This window comes from Tyto alba, unplaced genomic scaffold (assembly GCF_018691265.1).
Source record: "Tyto alba isolate M040663 unplaced genomic scaffold, T.alba_DEE_v4.0 Super-Scaffold_32, whole genome shotgun sequence".
In the NCBI taxonomy this organism is placed as follows: domain Eukaryota; kingdom Metazoa; phylum Chordata; class Aves; order Strigiformes; family Tytonidae; genus Tyto; species Tyto alba.
In genome coordinates this window covers 8,484,606-8,501,198 of record NW_024881307.1, presented here as the reverse complement: position 1 = coordinate 8,501,198, position 16,593 = coordinate 8,484,606, and the positions used below count along the sequence as shown (strand labels likewise).

The window sequence follows — 16,593 nt, the reverse complement described above, 5'->3', positions numbered from 1 at the left end:
GCAAGGTCACGACGTGGAAGCGGCTGACGTGCGCGCAGCACCCTGACATCACCCACAGCCCTGCCCGCTGCCGGCGGGGTGCCCGTGGACAGGGCGGAGAGGGGATGGGGGCACCTCGGGGGCCGAGCCCCTCGCCGGGCCGGGGACCCTTGGGGCAGAGGGGACAGCCCGTGGCGGGGGGCAGCCCCCCCTTCCGCAGCTCCGTGGGGTGCAGTGACGGCCCCCGTGGTGCTGGGATGCTGCGGCGCGGGGTGCAGGATGGCACCGCTCCCCCCTCCCCGGGGAGCCCTGCATGGCCCCGGCCGCGGGCACCGGGCGCTCGGCGCGTGGCCCGGCGCGGCGTGGCAGGGCGGTGAGGTGCCCCACGGCCGCAGCACCCCGCAGCATCGCGCCGGGCCGGCTGCGCCCACGGCACACGCCTGCCCACGCGCGGGGACACGCGTGCGCGGCCCCCGGCGGCCTCGCTCCCTGCGGGATTTCCCAACTCCCTGGGCCCTGGCAGCGCGACCGGCCCCTGCGGACGCCCCCCCCCACCCCCGCCCCCCCCCAGCCCCGCTGCCCCTGACCTTTGCACAATTACCCCCGGGGGCAGCCGGGGGATGGTATAAAGGGGGAGCTCGGGGCTGCCCCCGCGGAGCAGAGCCCGGAGCAGGTGAGTGGGGAAGCCCCTGGTGAGGGTTGTGCAGGGAGGGGGCTGGAGCCGGGGCTGGGACCCCGCTGCTGCCCCACACCGTGTGCTCTGCTCTCTCCCCAGCCATGAAGGCATCGCTCCTGCTCCTGCTGGGCTGCACGGCCATCCTGGCAGTGGGAGCAAGTAAGGGCTGGGCAAGGGCCGCGGCAGGAGGAGGGGTACGGGGCTCGGGGTGCCGGGGCGGGGGGGCACGGCCCCGTGGCCCCGTCCCCCCGCTCCCACCAGCCTTGTGCTTGCAGGGGCCGATGAGCCCGAGGAGCCGGAGGCGCTGGTGAGGAAGGTGGAGGAGTACGCCCAGAAAGCCGCGGCCATGGCCAAGACCGCCATCAGCACGGTGCAGGAGTCGGAGGCGGCTCAGCAGGCCAGGTGCCCCCGCAGCCCCCCCCCACCCCCGCGGCCCAAACACCCCTCCCCGGCACCCCCACGGCCCTGGGGGGGACCCTGGCCGGCGCCCCGCTCTGAGCCCTCTCCCCTTGCAGGCGCTGGCTGGAGGACAACGCCGCCCTGGCGAAGCAGCGGCTGGCCTGGCTGAAGGAGCAGCTGGTCGAGCTCTGGAAGGGGCCGCCCGGCGCGTAGCTCCCCCCGGGGGCTGGCGGGGGGCCGGCCGGGCTGGGCTCCCCCCGGCCCCCCCACCCGCTGTCGCAGTTCCTGCAATAAAGCGGCGCTGAAGCGGAAGGTTGTGGTGGTGTCACTGGGGGTGGGGGGGGCTGCGGGGGGTGGGGTGGGGTGTGCAGCGAGGAGGAGTGTGCGCGGAGGAAGGGCTGGGGGAGACGCCCGTGCCGGGGTGCCGGGACCCCTCGCCATGGGGCGAGCACCCGCGCGTGGGTGCCCAGGGCGGCAGGAGCTGGGGGGCTGCTCCGGCAAGCTGGGGGGGGGGGGGGGTCCAGCTTCTGGAAAAGCAGCCCCCCGCCGTGCCAGCGCTTCGTGCAGGGAAGCCACGCACGGGGACAAGCCCGGCTGCACCCCGAGGAGCCTGGGGCACCCACCCTGCCCCTGCCCTGTCCCCCCACGGCCGCTGGGTCCCCCCGACACCCCCTGCCCGGAGCACCCCTCGGCCCCAGTGCTGCGTGCGAGCTGTGCGGGGGGCCCCAGCCCCCCCCCCCCCCAACCCCCCCCCGCCTCCAGCATCCACTGCAAAGACTGAGCGAGCTCCAATAACTTAAGTCGTGTTTATTTGACAAAAGGAAGGCAAAGCGGAGGCCAACGCTGGTTCGGGGCGGGGAGGTGGCGGGAGGGGAGGAGGAGGGTCCCCGGGGGGGACGCCCCGGGGCTCCCGCGGCCGAGCCCCCCCCGGGGGGAAGCAGCCCGGGCAGCAGCCCCGGGGGCGGCCGCGGGAGCAGGGCCGGGGTCAGTCCCTGGCCGCGCCGGCCGGCGGCTCAGGCCACGCTCTTCTGGAGCTCGTCCAGGAAGTTGAGGAAGCGGCTCTTGAGGTTCTCGGCGTAGGGGGTGAGGCGCTCCTTGAAGTCCTGCACCAGCGGCGTCACCTTCTCGCGCAGGTTGCTGAGGTGCTCCACCACCTTGGCCTGGTACTCGGCGGCCTGGGGGATGCCCTTCTCCCGGATCTCCTCCAGCTTCTGGCTCAGCTTCTGCCGCAGCTCGTCGCTGTAGGGCGCCAGGTTCTTGCGCAGCTCCTCCACGTGCCCGCGCAGGCGGTCCCGCGCCTCCTCGGCGACCGGGGTCAGCTTCTCCTGCATCAGCTCCACCTTCTGCTTGGTGAGCTCCTTCAGCTCCTGGGCCACGGGCGCCAGGCGCTGCCGGTACTGCTCCAGCTCCTCCGTCCACTTCGCGGAGAACTGGTCCAGGAAGGGCCGGATCTTCTCCTTCACCTCCTCCAGGTCCTTGGTCAGCTCCTGGCGCAGGGCCTCCGTGTCCTTCAGCCACATCTCCCGCACCTCCTTGTAGTAGGGGGCCATGTCCTCCCGCAGCTTGGCGACGGCTGCGCCCAGCGTGTCCAGGTTGTCGGCCAGCTTCAGGCTGCGGGGAGCGGGGGGGGGGGGTGTGGGGTGTGGGTGTCACACCCGGCGCCCAGGGACCCCCCGCCAGCCCCCTCCACGCACACCCGTTGTCCCCGCTCCGCCCCCCCCCTCCCCACTTACTCCAGCTGTTTGCCCACGGCGGAGGACTCGAACTGGGCGATGGCATCCTTGCCGCTGGCCTTCACCGTCTCCAGGTACACGTCCACCATGTCCTTGAGGCGCTCCAGGGGCGCCTGGGGTTCGTCATGCTGCCAGAAGTAGCGGGCCTGGGTGCCTGCGGGGAGAGCCCGCAGTCAGGACGGACTGGGCGGCGGGGGCGGCGGCGGGGGGGGCTCCAGCCCTGCCCGGGGACCGGCCCGGCCCGGGAGGGTCCCAGGGGGCCGCTCGGCTGCCCCGTCCCGCTCCGTCCCGCCGGGGGTCTGCGGCCCCCCCAGCGCCGGTCGGACCTACCCGTCAGGCAGAGCAGGGCGAGGGCCACCACCACGGCTCTCATCTTCGCGCCGAACCTGGGGGGCAGAGCAAGAGAGAGTTGGGGCAAAGCCAGCCCCGGCGGGAACCGAGCCCCCCCCCCCCCCGCCCCGGCACGTCGGGCACCGCGCTGCCTCCCGGCCCCGTGGCCCCGCACCCCCGGGCTGGCGGGACCCGCGGGGGCTCGGGAGCGGCTCGGGCGCTTACCAGCTCCGTCCCGCCGGTCGTCCCCGTCTGAGCCGGCCGCTTCCCGGCCGCCGCTATTTATGCAGGAGGGGGGCAGTTCCCGCCGGAGATAAGCCAGCGCTGCAGCCCAAGAAATCGCTCCCCGGCGCGGGCGATGTGGCGCGTAGAGTTCAAGGATCGCGCGCGTGGGCCAGCGCCGTGGAGCGCCGGCTTGGCAGGGGCGGCGAGCAAACAGGAGCTCCCGGCGGGACGCGGGTGGCCGGCCAAGGAGCCTGTTTACGCTCCCGGTGACCCAGATTCCCGCTCGCCGCCGCGGCCTCTCGGCAGCCCCCGGGGACTGGCCGCCAGCCCGGGGAGCGGGTCTGTACCCGCGGGGATTTAGCCTGCCGTACCCCAGCCCCTCGCCCCCGCCGCGGGGCCCTGCCCCCCCCCGTCCTTCCGCGGGCCGCTCGGACCCACGCCGCTCCCCCCACCCCCTTTTCCCGGCGCAGCCCCGCTGCAGGGGTCCGCGCCCCCCCCCCCCCCCCCCTCCGCGGTCCGGGCTTTTGGGGGGACAAGCCGGGGCAGGGAGGGCAGCGGCCGCGACCCCGGCCCCGCAGGAGTGGGGCGAGCCGGCTCGAGGTACCGACGCCCCGGTGGGTGAAGCTGGGGGGGGGGCACAGCGGGAGAAGGGCGCTGACTCGCGGGGGGCGAGGACCCTCTCCCCCCCCCCCCCGGCAGAGGAGCGAGGGCGGCCGCGCTGCCGCACCTTGAGCTTTCGCCCCCGGGGCTGCTCCACCTCCGCGGGGCGTTGGGCAACAAGGCAAACAGGAGACGGGGGTGGGGGGAAGATCATAATCATGGTTTTATTTGTCATGATCCCACTGTCCAACTAACTGACTAGTTGCAAGTGACCCACAAAAAATCGGACTGAAGGTTTACTGAAACTTCTTGGGTTTAGTCCAACGTAAATGAGGAAGAAAAAAATACTTCTGACATTTCCAAAAAACAGAAATAATAGCAAAGTATATTAATATACATTCAACATATACTGCGCGTATTGATTACTACAATACAAAGCGATGATAAAAAAAGTGTGATACTGCGAAATGGCACGGGTAAGCGAGTCCCTGCTGTTTCGGATGCTTGCTGGAGGGTGGCCGCCGGCTCTCCCAGAAGTACAGTGTCATGTAAACGAAAGGAAAACAAACCAAAGGTACGGAGCGAAAGGCTTTCAGCGTGTCCCCGGCTCGCCCCGCTCGCCCCCCCCGGGGGGGGGGGCCCGGCCGCGGGTCCCTCCCCGCGCGTCCCGGGGGGCCGGTGGCGTCACTGCCCCGGGGCAGGGGAGAGGCGCGGGTTAAGGACAGCAAAGTCACCTCTGCCGTGCTGGTTTCACACTTCCTTCTGTGCAAATCGAGGAGGGCTGGGTCGGTTTTTCCTCTTGTTAAAAAATGTTCCAGAAAAGTGTCGATGAGAAGGATGGGAGCTGTCACTTGTAGAGTCCCAAAAGGCAACGAGGACACCAAGTGCTCCCGAGCCCCGGCTCGGGGAGGGCTTCACGCTCTATCCGTCAAGGAAAGGATGGAAAGAAGGACAAAGAAGAAGAGCTCTATGCACGTCTGAACTGGATAAAGGAGAATACCACTGTCGCCACTGGCACGAGAGAGAAAACCAGTCACAAGTACAATGTCATCAAAAGAAATAAAATACTTTGAACAGAAGGTGCAAGTCACAATTCATATAGAACAGAATCTAGTTAAAAATTTCTCTCAAACAGAAAGTCCTTTTGCCTTTTATTAATAACAATAATAATAAAACAACATTTACCAAAAAACAACTCCTACGTGATTGGGAGGAGAAGCTAAGAAAACAAAGAAAAAAAAAAAAAATCTGCCTTCCCTACATGAAGCCAGGAAAAGGGAGGAAAAAAAAGCAAACCCAAGTCGTATGCGGATTTGGAAAGAAAAGGTTGGAGGGGGCGGGGGGGAGGCGATCCCTTGGGCACGCTGACCGACGGAGAGAAGGAACAGAAGCGGACACAGATGAGACCAGAAGCGTATCGCACCGGGGCGGGTGCTCCCCGCCGGGGCACGGCCGGGGCCGCAGCGTCCTCGCCCCCCGGCTCCGTCACGCTGGGCCCCTCCCCAGTGCAAAGGGGGGACGAGTGGAAGGACAGCGCGGCCTCGGGGAGGGCTCCGCCGCGCCGCGCCGTGCCGTGCCGCGCTCGCCGGGGCGGCCCCGGCCCCTAACAGCCCTCCCAACCAGCCTCAGCGCTCGGGCTCCGTGAATCCTCTGCCGACGTGCAGGACGCGGGGTCTCCGCTCATTTCTCTGGTAGCTGGAGTTACAGGGAAACATGGCAAAACGTAAAGAAACCAAAAGGAACGACACACGGGATGAGCTGACTATGAGGAAAGGGGCCATGGTATTCCAGTTAGTCAGAAATACTACGGCAATTTGGCGCAATGCTGCTAGATACTGTTGGTTTAAAATGGACCTTTTCGTTTCAAAGCTGTACATAAAACCTGCAAGAAAGAGAAGAAGCAGAGGTGTTAGGAGACCCCGGAGAGCAACGAGCACTCGTGCTTCCGCAGCCCTCCGCCGCGTTCCCAGCCCGGGGAGGGGACACACACCCCCCCCCCCACCCCGTCCCCAGCGAAGGGGGGACAGCAGCCAGCCCCCCGCGCGCAGGCTCTGGGCCCCTGTCCCCACAGCCAGGGGCCAGGGAAGGGGCCAGGGCTGCGAGCCAGGCCACCAGGCCCTGGGCCTGCCGTCGGCGAGCGGCTGGGAGGAGGAGGATGCCGGAATACTCACTTCCTCCTGGTTACACCCCCGCCTGCTCCATCCCGAAGGGCACCTCGGGGTGCTTGTAGCTCAGCAGGACGTCTGTAATACACGTCGACGGGTAACAGGAGGTGTTTAGATGCTGGTTGCCATCACCTAGGTTGGGATGCTCTTGACCTTCCAAACTCTCCCCGCACTCTGCAAGGCGGAGGAGCAACGTCGGCGCTGGGGAGCCGCAGCTCCAGGGTGGGGGCCGGGCCAGGAGGCTGCCGTGGCGCCGGCGGAGCTGGCCCGCGGCTCCCCGGGAAGGCCGGACCCCCGCCCCCGCCAGCGGCACCCCCGGGGCCCCCCCGCGCCCCCCGCTGAGCCCCCGCGGCCGGGTCCTCACCCTCGCCCTCCCTGTCGCGCAGCTGCTGGCTGGCCATCAGCGAGGACTGGCTGAGGACGGCATCGGACATCCGAGCAGAGCTTAGTGCTTTTCCTGCCATTAAGCTCATTCCAGGCAAGTTATCTAACTGCACCTGCGGAGACAGCGGGACACGGGTCAGGAGGGGCTCGGGACGAGGCACCCCGCTACCCCCCCGCTCTGACAGGCTGCCCGGGGAGCTCCTGCGAGCCTTCGGAGAGGCCGTCCCAGCGCAGGGAAAAACCGCGCAGCCGCTGTCCCGTCGAGGGAAGAAGGGGCTGGCCAGGCCGGACCCCCCCCCAGACCTGCCCCGAGCAGGCAGGGCAGAGCCCTCCCTCCTCACGTACAGCAGAAGGGAGCAGCGGCGGCACAGAAGGCAGCCAGGTTTGGGCGGGACGGCTCCCAGCGGCCCAAAGCAGCGGGGAAGCGGAGCGGCCGCGCTCTGCTCTCGGTCAGGGCTCGGGGCTGCCCCGAGCCCCCGCAGGCAGAGCCAGGCCCGGGGCAGCCCGGAACATTCCAGTGGAAGGAGCGCGGAGGAAGGAGAAGCGCCGCCCTGGCCGCAGCAGCCAGCCCTGGGGCGAAGCACGAGCGAAGGAGGGGCGCTTCCGTGCAGATCTCCGCTCCAACTTGGCTGCGAAGCGAAGGGGACGGACGGACGAACGGAAGCGCCCGCAGGGCTTTTCGCCCCCAGCAGCCCCGTGGGGCGGGGCGCTGCCCTGCCTAAAGGACACTGGTACAGAACCCACGCGCCAAGGACGCTGGGCGGTGGCGTGAGCCCGGCCGGGCACGGGCTGCGGCAAACCTACGTAGGCATCATCACTGTTCTGAATGGTGTGATGTCTCTGCAGGGTCCGGGGCCGCGGGTGCTCGCTGGAGGTGGGACGCGCCGGGTAGCCCAGCCCGTTGTGGTCGGGCCCCTGCATCGCTTGGCCGGGGGAGCTCCTCTCCATGCAGTTCCCTACGATGGACTCTTGGAAAGCAGACAAGAGAGAGGAGCGACAGATTAGTACCAGGAACCTGCAGCTCCCCGCGCCGCCGAGGCCTCGGAGGAGCGCTCGGCGCCGCCGGAGCGGGGTGCTGCTGCCCGGGTGCAGAGGGACCCCTGGCTGCTCTTGTCGCAGTGGGGCAGCGCCGGGGCCCTGCCGGACGGCACTGGGGCAGGCTTCCCCCGCCACCTCCGAGATCCCCAAAGATCTCAAGGCTGGCTGCCTCCGATCGGGTCTGCAAAAGCGGGCGAGAGAGGGCCAGGCGAGCACGGCCCGGGCAGCGGGCCCTTTGTGACTGCCGCCCGGCCTCCGAGCCCCAGCTCGCCCTCCTCCCTCCATTGCCCAAGTCATTACACAAGAGCGGGGGGGAGAAGCATCTCCCCAGCCTCCAACACGGGACATTCCAGCAGGGCCTCTTGGCAATTGCAAGCAACATAGCCTCGCTGGAAGAGTTGGCCAGGATGTTCGCTTTTATCAGATGACTTCTCCCTGCCCTCCTACAATCTGGCTGCAGGACTACACGAATGTTCTGCCTGGCAAAGTCCATCTGCACCGCAAGCTCTTATGACCGAGGGTAAAGGCTACATTCCTATCAAGCGAAACCGCTCGTCATCAAGTACACAGTGTTTTGAATAAAGTCCTGAGGTATGGAGAAGCCTATCACAGGGCCTGATGGACGTAAACAGCTCTCTGTCAGCAAGCGGTCCTGCGGAGCCCAAACATGCCGACGTGGCCAGGAGCAGGAGGGAGCTGCCCTGAAATGACGCAGCTGCAGGTAGATCCCCCCCCGGCCCAGAGCGACGGGTCCGCGGCCAGCGGGACCCCGGCTCCCGCCGGGGCTGCAGCTGAAGGATGCTCCCCAAGGCGACCTGCCCGCCAGGCCGCCAGGCTCCGGAGGGGGCCCCGTCCCGAGCACAGCCCCCGCCGCTGCCCAGCACAGGGCTCCCCGTGCCCTCCCTCCCCCCGAGACACCGCAGCCCTGCAGCAACCCCGGCCCGGGGCAGCTGGAGACGCGGCCGGCCTCCCCCCTTTCTTTGCACAACCGCGGGGTTACGCGCGGTTAACAGTCAGCTTTCCCGGAAAGGCACGAAGGAAAACATGAGGTAACAGATGTCAGTGGAGCAGTGCCACCCACACGCGGCTCGGGAGGCCGCTCCAGCTGCGGGAACAGTTGCTCGGGCCGGCAGCCTGCCGCTCCGGCTCCACGGTGGGCTCCCGCAGCGAGCCCCGGCCCCAGCCCCTCTGCTGTGCTGTGCTGCGGGGGACGGTGGGATGAGCCCCCTCGGCCTGGAAAAGCCCGGACCCGAAAGACGACGGCACGCTTCCCCGGCAGCTCGGGGCAAGGGGCAGGACGGCCCGAACTGGGGCCCCTTTCCTCGCCCCCCCGCAGCCCGCGAGCCCTCCATCCCCGCGTCCCGAGGGCTCCGGCGCCAGGCGGCCTTTGTGTGGGAGCAGCATGTGATGCTGGCACCGCGGGCACGGCCGCGGCCGCCAGCTCGGCTCCTTCGGTGCCGAGGTGAGGCACATTTCCCATGGGCAGCATTCCCAGCCCCGTGACGGCTGGGCTGGAGCAAAACTGGAGCAGAGCCGCTCAAAGGCGGTTTAGCCACCTCCCAAACACAGAGCTGGTCGACGCTGTCACGGCCTCCGGCAGGCGCTCGCCGGACCAGCCCGGGCTTCGTGCTCGGGGGTCCCCACGCTCCCTCGGCGGGCACAAACACTCCCGCGCCGCTGCAAAGTTACACCCCGCTCTAGGGAAAACACACGGGGCGAGCTGCTGGGGCGGGGGAGGCGGTATCTCCCCTCTCCAGAGAGGCTGCGGCCTCGGAACGCAGGGTGGGGAAAGCCGCGGGCAAAGCCAGGGATGCGGCTGTCGGCCCCATCGCTGGGGGAGAGGAGCCAGGCCTGGCCGGGGCGGGCGTCACCCCCCGGCGCTCGGGAACGCCAGCACGCTCGCGGCACCGACGCGGAGGTTCTGGGGGGTTTCTGTGGAGGGAAGGGTACCCGGGCCGCGCGGGGGCCGAGCCCGCCGGGAACCGGAGCAGCGCCGGCCCCATTCCAAGTGGGTTATCGAAGCCGGGAGGAAAGCAGAGCGAGCAGCTGCATCTCAGCACATAGTTTACTACGTGAGCCCTCCGAAGAGCGCTGCCAGAAGAGCTTACACAACGCTATTTGTAAACATTTACTTGCTTTTACTCATTTACGAAGTCTTGTAGTCTAAAGTTCTCTTCCCTTGTGTAACCGCTTCTAGCACCATCAGGGCACGGGCAGAAGGTTAGCTTCTGACTTCAGGTAACCTCGCTGTTCATCGAAGGCTCTACGACGGTCAGGCTCTTGGCTTGGTGCCAAACGCACCCCCAGAGTCCCCAGGCTCTGCCTGGCGTGGGGCGATTCTTCCCTTTCGTGCGCCAAGCGCGGCAGGGAAACGGAGATGGGGGAGCAAACGCGCCGGTGACCCTGAGTTCGAGGGAAGTTCAGCGAGGCCGTGCCTCGCCCCTTCCCCCCGCGCCCGCGCTCCGGGGCACCAGGGCCTGGCGCGCCCGCTCTGCCCCCCCCGAGCCGACCTGTTCCAGCTCCGTACTTTCCCAAGAAACCCGCGCTGTGTCCCCAAACAAAGCCGTGCCTCCCGTGCCCAGGACACCGCTCCTCCGTGCCAAGGGCAGGCCGGTGGCTGCGGCCCAGGGCAGCTCCGCGCCGCACTGAATACTGATCCGCCCAGCCGGGCGGATCTCACCCCTCCTCGCGAGGGGCCCGGGGGGTGCTTTTCACGCCGAGGCAGGCCTGTAATCGCAGCTCGGGCGGGAATTTCTCTCGCCCAGCGCAGCCGCCGAGGAGCAAAGGCGCAACCGCTTCGAGCTAGCGGGAAAGGTTTTCCGGCGCGAGTCTCCGCTCGCTCTCTCCAAAGCCATCCCCTCTAGCTCAGGCAGAGGCTAGAGTCGGGCCGCTGCCTCCCAAAGCGCGGGGGGAGCTGCTGCGCCGTGCCCCCCCCCGCGCCCGTCCCTGAAAGGCCGAGCGCTGCCGGGACTCGGGGGGGGTCTGTCCTCGGGAGGAGCTGGGGGTAGGGCAGTGACCTCACTGCTCCCAGCCCCTCGCTCAGGCAGGATGGGGGACACGGCCAACGAGAATAAGGATGCCAAGAGCGCGCGGCAGCCCCGGAAGGACGGCAGCGCTCCGGGGCCCGCTCTTTACCTGCCTGCCCAAGCAGGTCAAATCCCCAAGAGAAGCAGCCGACGGGGCTCCCTTCTTATTCAACGCTGTTTATTAATTAGAGAGACTCTGCCTGCGGTTTCCTCCAGGCCACGGAAGCCAGCAGGAACGCGGGCAGTTCCGCGCTATGCAAAGTACGCGACGGGAGCCCTGGCGGGCTGGGCAGGGACAGCGGGGCGGGCGGCGCGCTGCCCGCGCCGAGCGCGCGGCGGCCACGCGAGCGGCAGGGAGCCTTACCTCTGCTGGGCACCTTATTCCTGCTGAATCCAGCAGCGGGCGGGTGGTGTCTGTACTGGTGCGTCCCCAGCTCCTGGGCGTGATTAGCAGTTCCTAGCAAAGGTTCTGGGTCCCCGTGCCCTCCCGCGTTTACCAGCAGAGGGGTCTCGTGGCAACCTTTGGTCAACGTGTTTGAACTCTTACTGTCCGGAAAGCTGTCCCTGGCCCCCTCGCACGCGCAGTCCTCCTCCATGCTCTCCGAGTGGAACAGGGCGGGCTGGTGCCCGTACCCGTGTGGCGGCACTGGCGCAGGTACCTGCTGGATACATTCTTGCGCCCTGATTTTTAGGAGATGCTGGGGGCTGCTCTGGGGGTGGTACGTGTCAGCGCTCTGATAAGGCAAAGACAAGGACTGGCGCTCCGAGAGGCTCTGTCCCACGCTGGCGCCCATGTTCCCGGCATCCCCTTGGCTCATGTGCCTGAACAACTCTTGAAATTCTTGCTGCTGCTGCTGCTGCTGCTGCTGCTGCTGCTGCCGCCGCTTGATGAGCTGTGCAAATTCTGCCTGGGGCAGCCGCATGTCCGTGTGCCCCGTGAGCGAGTGCCGGGGAGAAAGCAGTCCCTGGAGGATGTGCGGTACCTGCTGGTGTCGGCTGTAGTCGGGAGGCGTCGGGGACAACAGCGCTTGCTGTAGCGCCGATGCGGTGTAGTGCTGCTGTTGCTGATGTGCGTTCGGAGGGAAACTGGGGTACTGGTCGAGCTGCGGGACCTTCAGAGCCTGCTGAGCTGGAGGAAAGGCGACTCCTCCCGCCGGGCTGTAGCCGCTGGGGGACACGCGGGGCTGCTCCGGGAACAGGTGGGGGTGTAAGTGCACCTGGTCGTAGGTGGCGGGGGGATACCGGCTGCTCACGGTCAGGCTGCAAGGAACAGAGCGCCAGGCGTGAGCGCGCCGCGGGGGCTCCGGCCCCGGCCCCAGCCTGCCTGCCGCGGCCAGGAGGCAGGCGCCCGCCCCCTCCTCCTCCTCCTCCTCCTCCTCACCTGTGCGACTCGGCGCTGTCGGCGCTGAGCTGCTTGGACAACTGCCGGTGCCCGTAGGTGAGGGAGGCCATGAGGCTGGCGCGGTGCTGCAGCTGCATCTGGCCGGCGCCGGGGCTGAGCGGCATGCCCCGCGCGTGGGGGGACAGCCCCTGCCCGGCCACCGAGGCCCCTGGCAGCAGGTTGGTGCCGACCATGTCGCCGGGCTCCTGCACTTGGATAGTGACCTGCTGAGGCTGCGACTGCTGCGGCAGGCCCAGGCACGGCAGCCCCATGCTCGGGGGAGGGGAACAGTTACCGGACTGCGGGAAGATGGTGCTGTGGGACGGCATCCCTTGGAACTGGGGCTGGGAGGCGGCACCTACGGGGAACAAAGATCCTCAGCACCCGCACCAGCCTGCGGCCAGGCTCGGGCCACGCCGGGAGCCCCTCGCATGGATAGGGAAACAACAAAGCCGAGGTGACAGCGATTCGCGTAAGCCCGAGAAGACCAGCCCTTCCTCCTCCCCGCCCCCGGGCCCAGCGAGCGAGGACCTCATGAGCAGAAACCCAGCAGCACGTTCCAGCTGGCAGCTCCTCCCGAGCTCTCGACAACACCAGCCCTCGCGGCCAGATGGAGAATCTTCTTCCGCCAGCAGCAAACCGCGCGAGGCCGAGGCCGCGGCGGGGGCCCGAGCCCCCGGCACCCCCCGCCCCGCCTTCCCCGCAGGTCCTGGGGGACCACACGGTGCTGCCGCGCCGTCAGCGCTTACCGTGGGGCTGGAGCACGCCGCTGCTCACAGGAGGTGGGCTGCTGTTCGGCTGCCTGAAGAGATGGTTGTTCGGGTGGTTCGGGGGCGGGCTGGACGGCTGAATCCGTAACCTACGCGGGGAAACAAGCACCTCTTCATCACGCCTGCTCCTCATTAAGATGCCTTTTCAACTGCGCGAGCCGATGCCAACTGCTGCGCTCCTCTTGTTTTAAACGAGCACCGTGAAGCCCTGGGTCGGGATCCCGAGCTCTTTCCAGGCTGGCTTCTCTTCTGAGGCTTGCCCACGTAGCGAGCAAAAGCCGGTGGCTGCGAGGGAAACCCGGGGGCGCGGAGGCCACAGGCTCGCCCTCCTGACGCACTGTGCCCGCTCAGAAGCCTTCCTCTCTCCTCTCCCGCGACTCAGCCCGCCTGGCCTGCAAGCCAGGGCTGAGCCCGGGGCCGCTCACCCACCCGCCAGCCTGGAAAGGTGCGAGACGTGCCGCAGCTCCGAGTTGGAAGCCTGAGAGCAAGCGGCTACCGCCGGTAACGCGTGCGCGAGCTGGGCGAAAGGCAGAACTGCCAGTCGCCCGCTCAAAGCAGAGCCGTGCCTTTGAATCGTGTGTCCCTGCCCCTGCGAGCCCTTCAGACAGGATCTGGCTGGAAGGGCCGGGCACACTCCCCCGGGGAGCTGGCTCCGCCGTTCCGACTTCCCACGCTTCCAACCCTGCCTGGGACTCTGAGGGCCTCTGCTCACCCCCCGACCTCGAGGAAGCGCAAAGCCCGTCCCCCAGAGCTGTCCCGACACCACCGCTTTACCTCTGAAGCTGGTGAGTGAGCAGAGCTGGCTGGTTTTCACACGGAGCTTGCAAGGGCGGAGATGGCTGGGGTGGCCGGATGCAGTCCTGAAGCAGGCACCAGAAGGAAACAAGAAGCGTTTGCAGTCGGTAACGTCTCAACCAGTACGTTCAGAGAACACTGACTGCCGAGGAGGGACACGGCCAGCGTCGCCAACTACTCGGACAGGGCCCGCAGCTCTGCCTCTCGCAGCAGCTGTGCAAGCATCCCTGCTCACGGCCCCCGGGCTTGCCTCCCCAGCCCGCCCCGCTGAGCCCCGCCGGGCCCTGCCCCGCGGCGCCGGGGAACACAGCGAAGGCTGCGGGAGCTCCGGCCCAGGCTCCGCTACCTGGATCTGCTGATGAAGAATCTGATGGTGCTGCTCCTGCTGGTACAACATGTGCTGCTGCTGCGTCTTCTCCAGCGTCCTCTCGTCCATGTGCCCGCCATACATCTTCTGAAGCTGCTCGCACTCCTGGAACGAGCCCAACACACCCTCCCAGTGACCTTTCTGCGCACAGCGCAGTCGCTGCGCGAAAAGGCACGCTCTGCAGCCAACCTGCCTGGAGAAGCGTTAAAAAAAAAAAAAAAGCCCGATCCACTAAATTTGACAGAACCGGGCGCGCAACGAGGTGGCTAGCCCAAGCCTGAGACAACGGAGAAGAAAGGGGTGCACGTGACGCCAAGCTGGCTCCATCCCGCTCCCCTCAGAACGCAAGCGCGAGGCTCGAGCGACGGTAACGCCGAGGCGAAAAGAGCACCTCGTGTCGCCAGTGCGCTGCAAGGTGAAAGTCCTGTCCGGGGGCCAAATCCCGCTCGAGCCACCGATAAGGCGTCCGCTGGCTGCGTAGGGAAAAGCGTCCAACACGCCCCGAACCGCGGGGGCAGGAACTGCCCTTTTCCCAGGACACCCTGGCACAGCCCCAAAACCGCTGCCCCGGAGAAGGCGGGAGAGGAGCCGCCGCAGCCGGACCGTGGTGGCGGGACCCGCGGGGCAGAGCCCGCCGCTCTGCTCCCCAGGAAAAGGGGGGTGCGAGCCCCCCGGGGGCCCAGCCTGCAGGCCAGCAGCACGTATCTTTCGAGGACGCTCGGCAGGGTCGCCGCCCCCCGTACAGAGGGGGAACAGCTCCTCGGCTGGGAAGCCCCCACCGCGTCTCCTCAGCCGGGAGCGGCAACGTTTTCGCTTCTTGCTTCCCGAAGCAGCAAGGCCGGGACCACGAAAAGGCCTTGCAGAGGCTCTTTTGAGGACGCCCACCCCCCAACCCGCCCCCCGCCCTTTTACCTGCTGAAGCTGTTTGATGCTGCTGTTATTGCCCATCTTCTCCAGGTGGGCTTTGAAAGCCTGGATGCTGGCAGCACCGTCAGAGAAGCGCCGAACCGGGGAGAAGCGTTCGGTGGGGAGGTGCAGAGTGTTTGAGTCCTTGTAAATAGAACTGAACACAAGGGGAAGTGGGTTAGCGACGCCAGCTTCAAAACAAACTCTGGCACGCAGACGTTTAAGTCACACCAGCCATGCCAAGTTCCACCTGCCCACTCACCCGGAATAAACCATGTTTTAGATCAAGAAATAAAAGTGCCATCACCATCACCACCGTGAACGGGAATCGGGATTACCGGGTACCCTCAGTGCCTGTGCAGGTAAACGTGCTTTAAGGTTGGGGATGACTCAGCCTCCAACCAGCTTCCAGACAGCAGCAACACACCGTCCATCCGTACGGAGGCATCTAATCCCTCAGATGGAAAAGGTTTACGGAAGCCATTCAGCCTCCTAAAAAAAAAATCTACAATTCACCTCTTCGAGTGGCCACTTCTGGAGATTTCCAGCCCCCCGGGGCCCCTGACTACACCTGATGCCTGTGGAACACAGGAGGGGGCACTTGGAGAAAAAAGCCTGGCATGTTCTGCGGCCTCGGAGGAGGAAGGGGACTGGCATCCATGCCTAGAGATGCGCTGAACTGGAAAGAGGGCGGGATGGTAACTCCTCGCAGCCGGGGAAGTCTTTCTAAGGCACGAACCGAGCTGCTGCCCCGCGTGCAGAGCCTCCCCGTTGCCTGGACTGGGCACTGGGTGGCCAGAACGGGGGCGCGTGGGGGGCGAGCGTGCCCGAGGGAGGCCCCACCGCCGCCTTCCCTTCACTGTGAGGTTTCTTCTTCCTGAGCGTCAGAGGGAGCCAGATTTTTCCCCGTTCTCCCAGCCAAGCGCACCCGGCTCCTGCCCTGCCAGCGGGCACGGCCCGCGTTGTCACCAGCAAAGCTGACTTGCCGTACGCACACCGGTGAGGGGCAGGGGGTTTCTCTGCCTGCCCTAACGCTTTCCGTGCAAATGCAATCTGCAGAGCCCAGCAGCCAACGCTGCGCGGCACGGGCTCCCCCAGCAGCCCTTGCCTGCGAGAAGCTCCCGGGGCCGGGGGCTTTCCGGCACCTCTGCCCTGCTGGTACTGACAAACAGGTGCCCCTCGGGGCGCTCCCGGCCCGCCTTTGCTGCCGCGGCTGCTCCGAACGCGGCTCCTTTCCGAAGCCTGTTCCACAAAGGGCAACAATTCCTCCCGGGGAGGCTCCCCCTCGTCAGGAGGCGACAGACGCTGGACCCTCTCCGGCACGCTGGGTTCAGCTCCCGCCGCCTGCCCTGCCTCAGCAGGATGTACTTCCGTTGCTACAGGCGACACGCGATTTTTTCCAAGGACAGAGCTGCGCCCCTGCCTCCTGCTGCCATCCCAATGCACTGCCCTGGCCCACCTGAGCTCCTGTCGCACTGATGGAAAGCAGAAGCTACAGATGAAATTACGCTGAGGTTCCCAAACCCACGTGGCCGAGGCAGAACAATTGCACCGCCCTGCACAACTGCGGTACTTCCATTTTGCCTTCAGATACTAAGCTATCGTGCCCCAAACCGGGTGCTGCGTAGGAAGATGGCTTAAAATGTGCTAAGTGGTAAAATAAAACCCACCTGCCACTCAGTAGCTGGGGTCTGTTTATGGGCTAACGGTTTGCTGTGCCGTATGCGTCTGGGACACAACACGGGGCAGCCCGTTTAGGCCACGCTCACAGCGCGTTACCACACCGGGGGTGGAAGGAGCAGATCCCACCCGGGTCGCG

At 66.9% G+C, this 16,593-nt stretch overlaps 3 protein-coding genes across 7 annotated transcripts in view; 1 reads left to right on the top strand and 2 right to left on the bottom strand.

Moving 5' to 3' along the window:
• The first annotated feature begins 645 nt into the window (after positions 1-645).
• Positions 646-1,366, top strand: APOC3 (apolipoprotein C3). Its single transcript, XM_042800410.1, has 4 exons — positions 646-652; positions 755-814; positions 931-1,057; positions 1,171-1,366. Exons 2-4 carry the CDS (start codon positions 757-759, stop codon positions 1,265-1,267), a joined length of 282 nt encoding a protein of 93 aa, XP_042656344.1. The 5' UTR covers positions 646-652; positions 755-756; the 3' UTR covers positions 1,268-1,366.
• Positions 1,367-1,846: 480 nt separating this feature from the next.
• On the bottom strand, positions 1,847-3,458 carry APOA1 (apolipoprotein A1). The gene is made up of 4 exons (XM_042800408.1): positions 3,343-3,458; positions 3,118-3,173; positions 2,788-2,941; positions 1,847-2,665 (listed from the first exon to the last, which is right to left on the bottom strand). The coding sequence occupies exons 2-4, from the start codon at positions 3,158-3,160 to the stop codon at positions 2,068-2,070; spliced, it is 795 nt and encodes a 264-aa protein (XP_042656342.1). The 5' UTR covers positions 3,161-3,173; positions 3,343-3,458; the 3' UTR covers positions 1,847-2,067.
• A 683-nt stretch (positions 3,459-4,141) lies between these two features.
• Positions 4,142-16,593, bottom strand: part of SIK3 (SIK family kinase 3) — an 88,200-nt gene continuing 75,748 nt past the window's right edge. For all 5 annotated transcript variants that reach the window (XM_042800360.1, XM_042800357.1, XM_042800359.1 and 2 more), the window contains 10 exons: positions 14,781-14,931; positions 13,848-13,973; positions 13,481-13,566; positions 12,686-12,795; positions 11,937-12,294; positions 10,920-11,815; positions 7,296-7,459; positions 6,472-6,604; positions 6,114-6,281; positions 4,142-5,824 (listed from right to left, as the gene is read on the bottom strand). In XM_042800360.1, the coding sequence (XP_042656294.1) occupies positions 6,124-6,281; positions 6,472-6,604; positions 7,296-7,459; positions 10,920-11,815; positions 11,937-12,294; positions 12,686-12,795; positions 13,481-13,566; positions 13,848-13,973; positions 14,781-14,931 (2,182 nt within the window). In that variant the 3' untranslated portion in view covers positions 4,142-5,824; positions 6,114-6,123. The remainder of the gene's footprint in view (positions 5,825-6,113; positions 6,282-6,471; positions 6,605-7,295; positions 7,460-10,919; positions 11,816-11,936; positions 12,295-12,685; positions 12,796-13,480; positions 13,567-13,847; positions 13,974-14,780; positions 14,932-16,593) is intronic.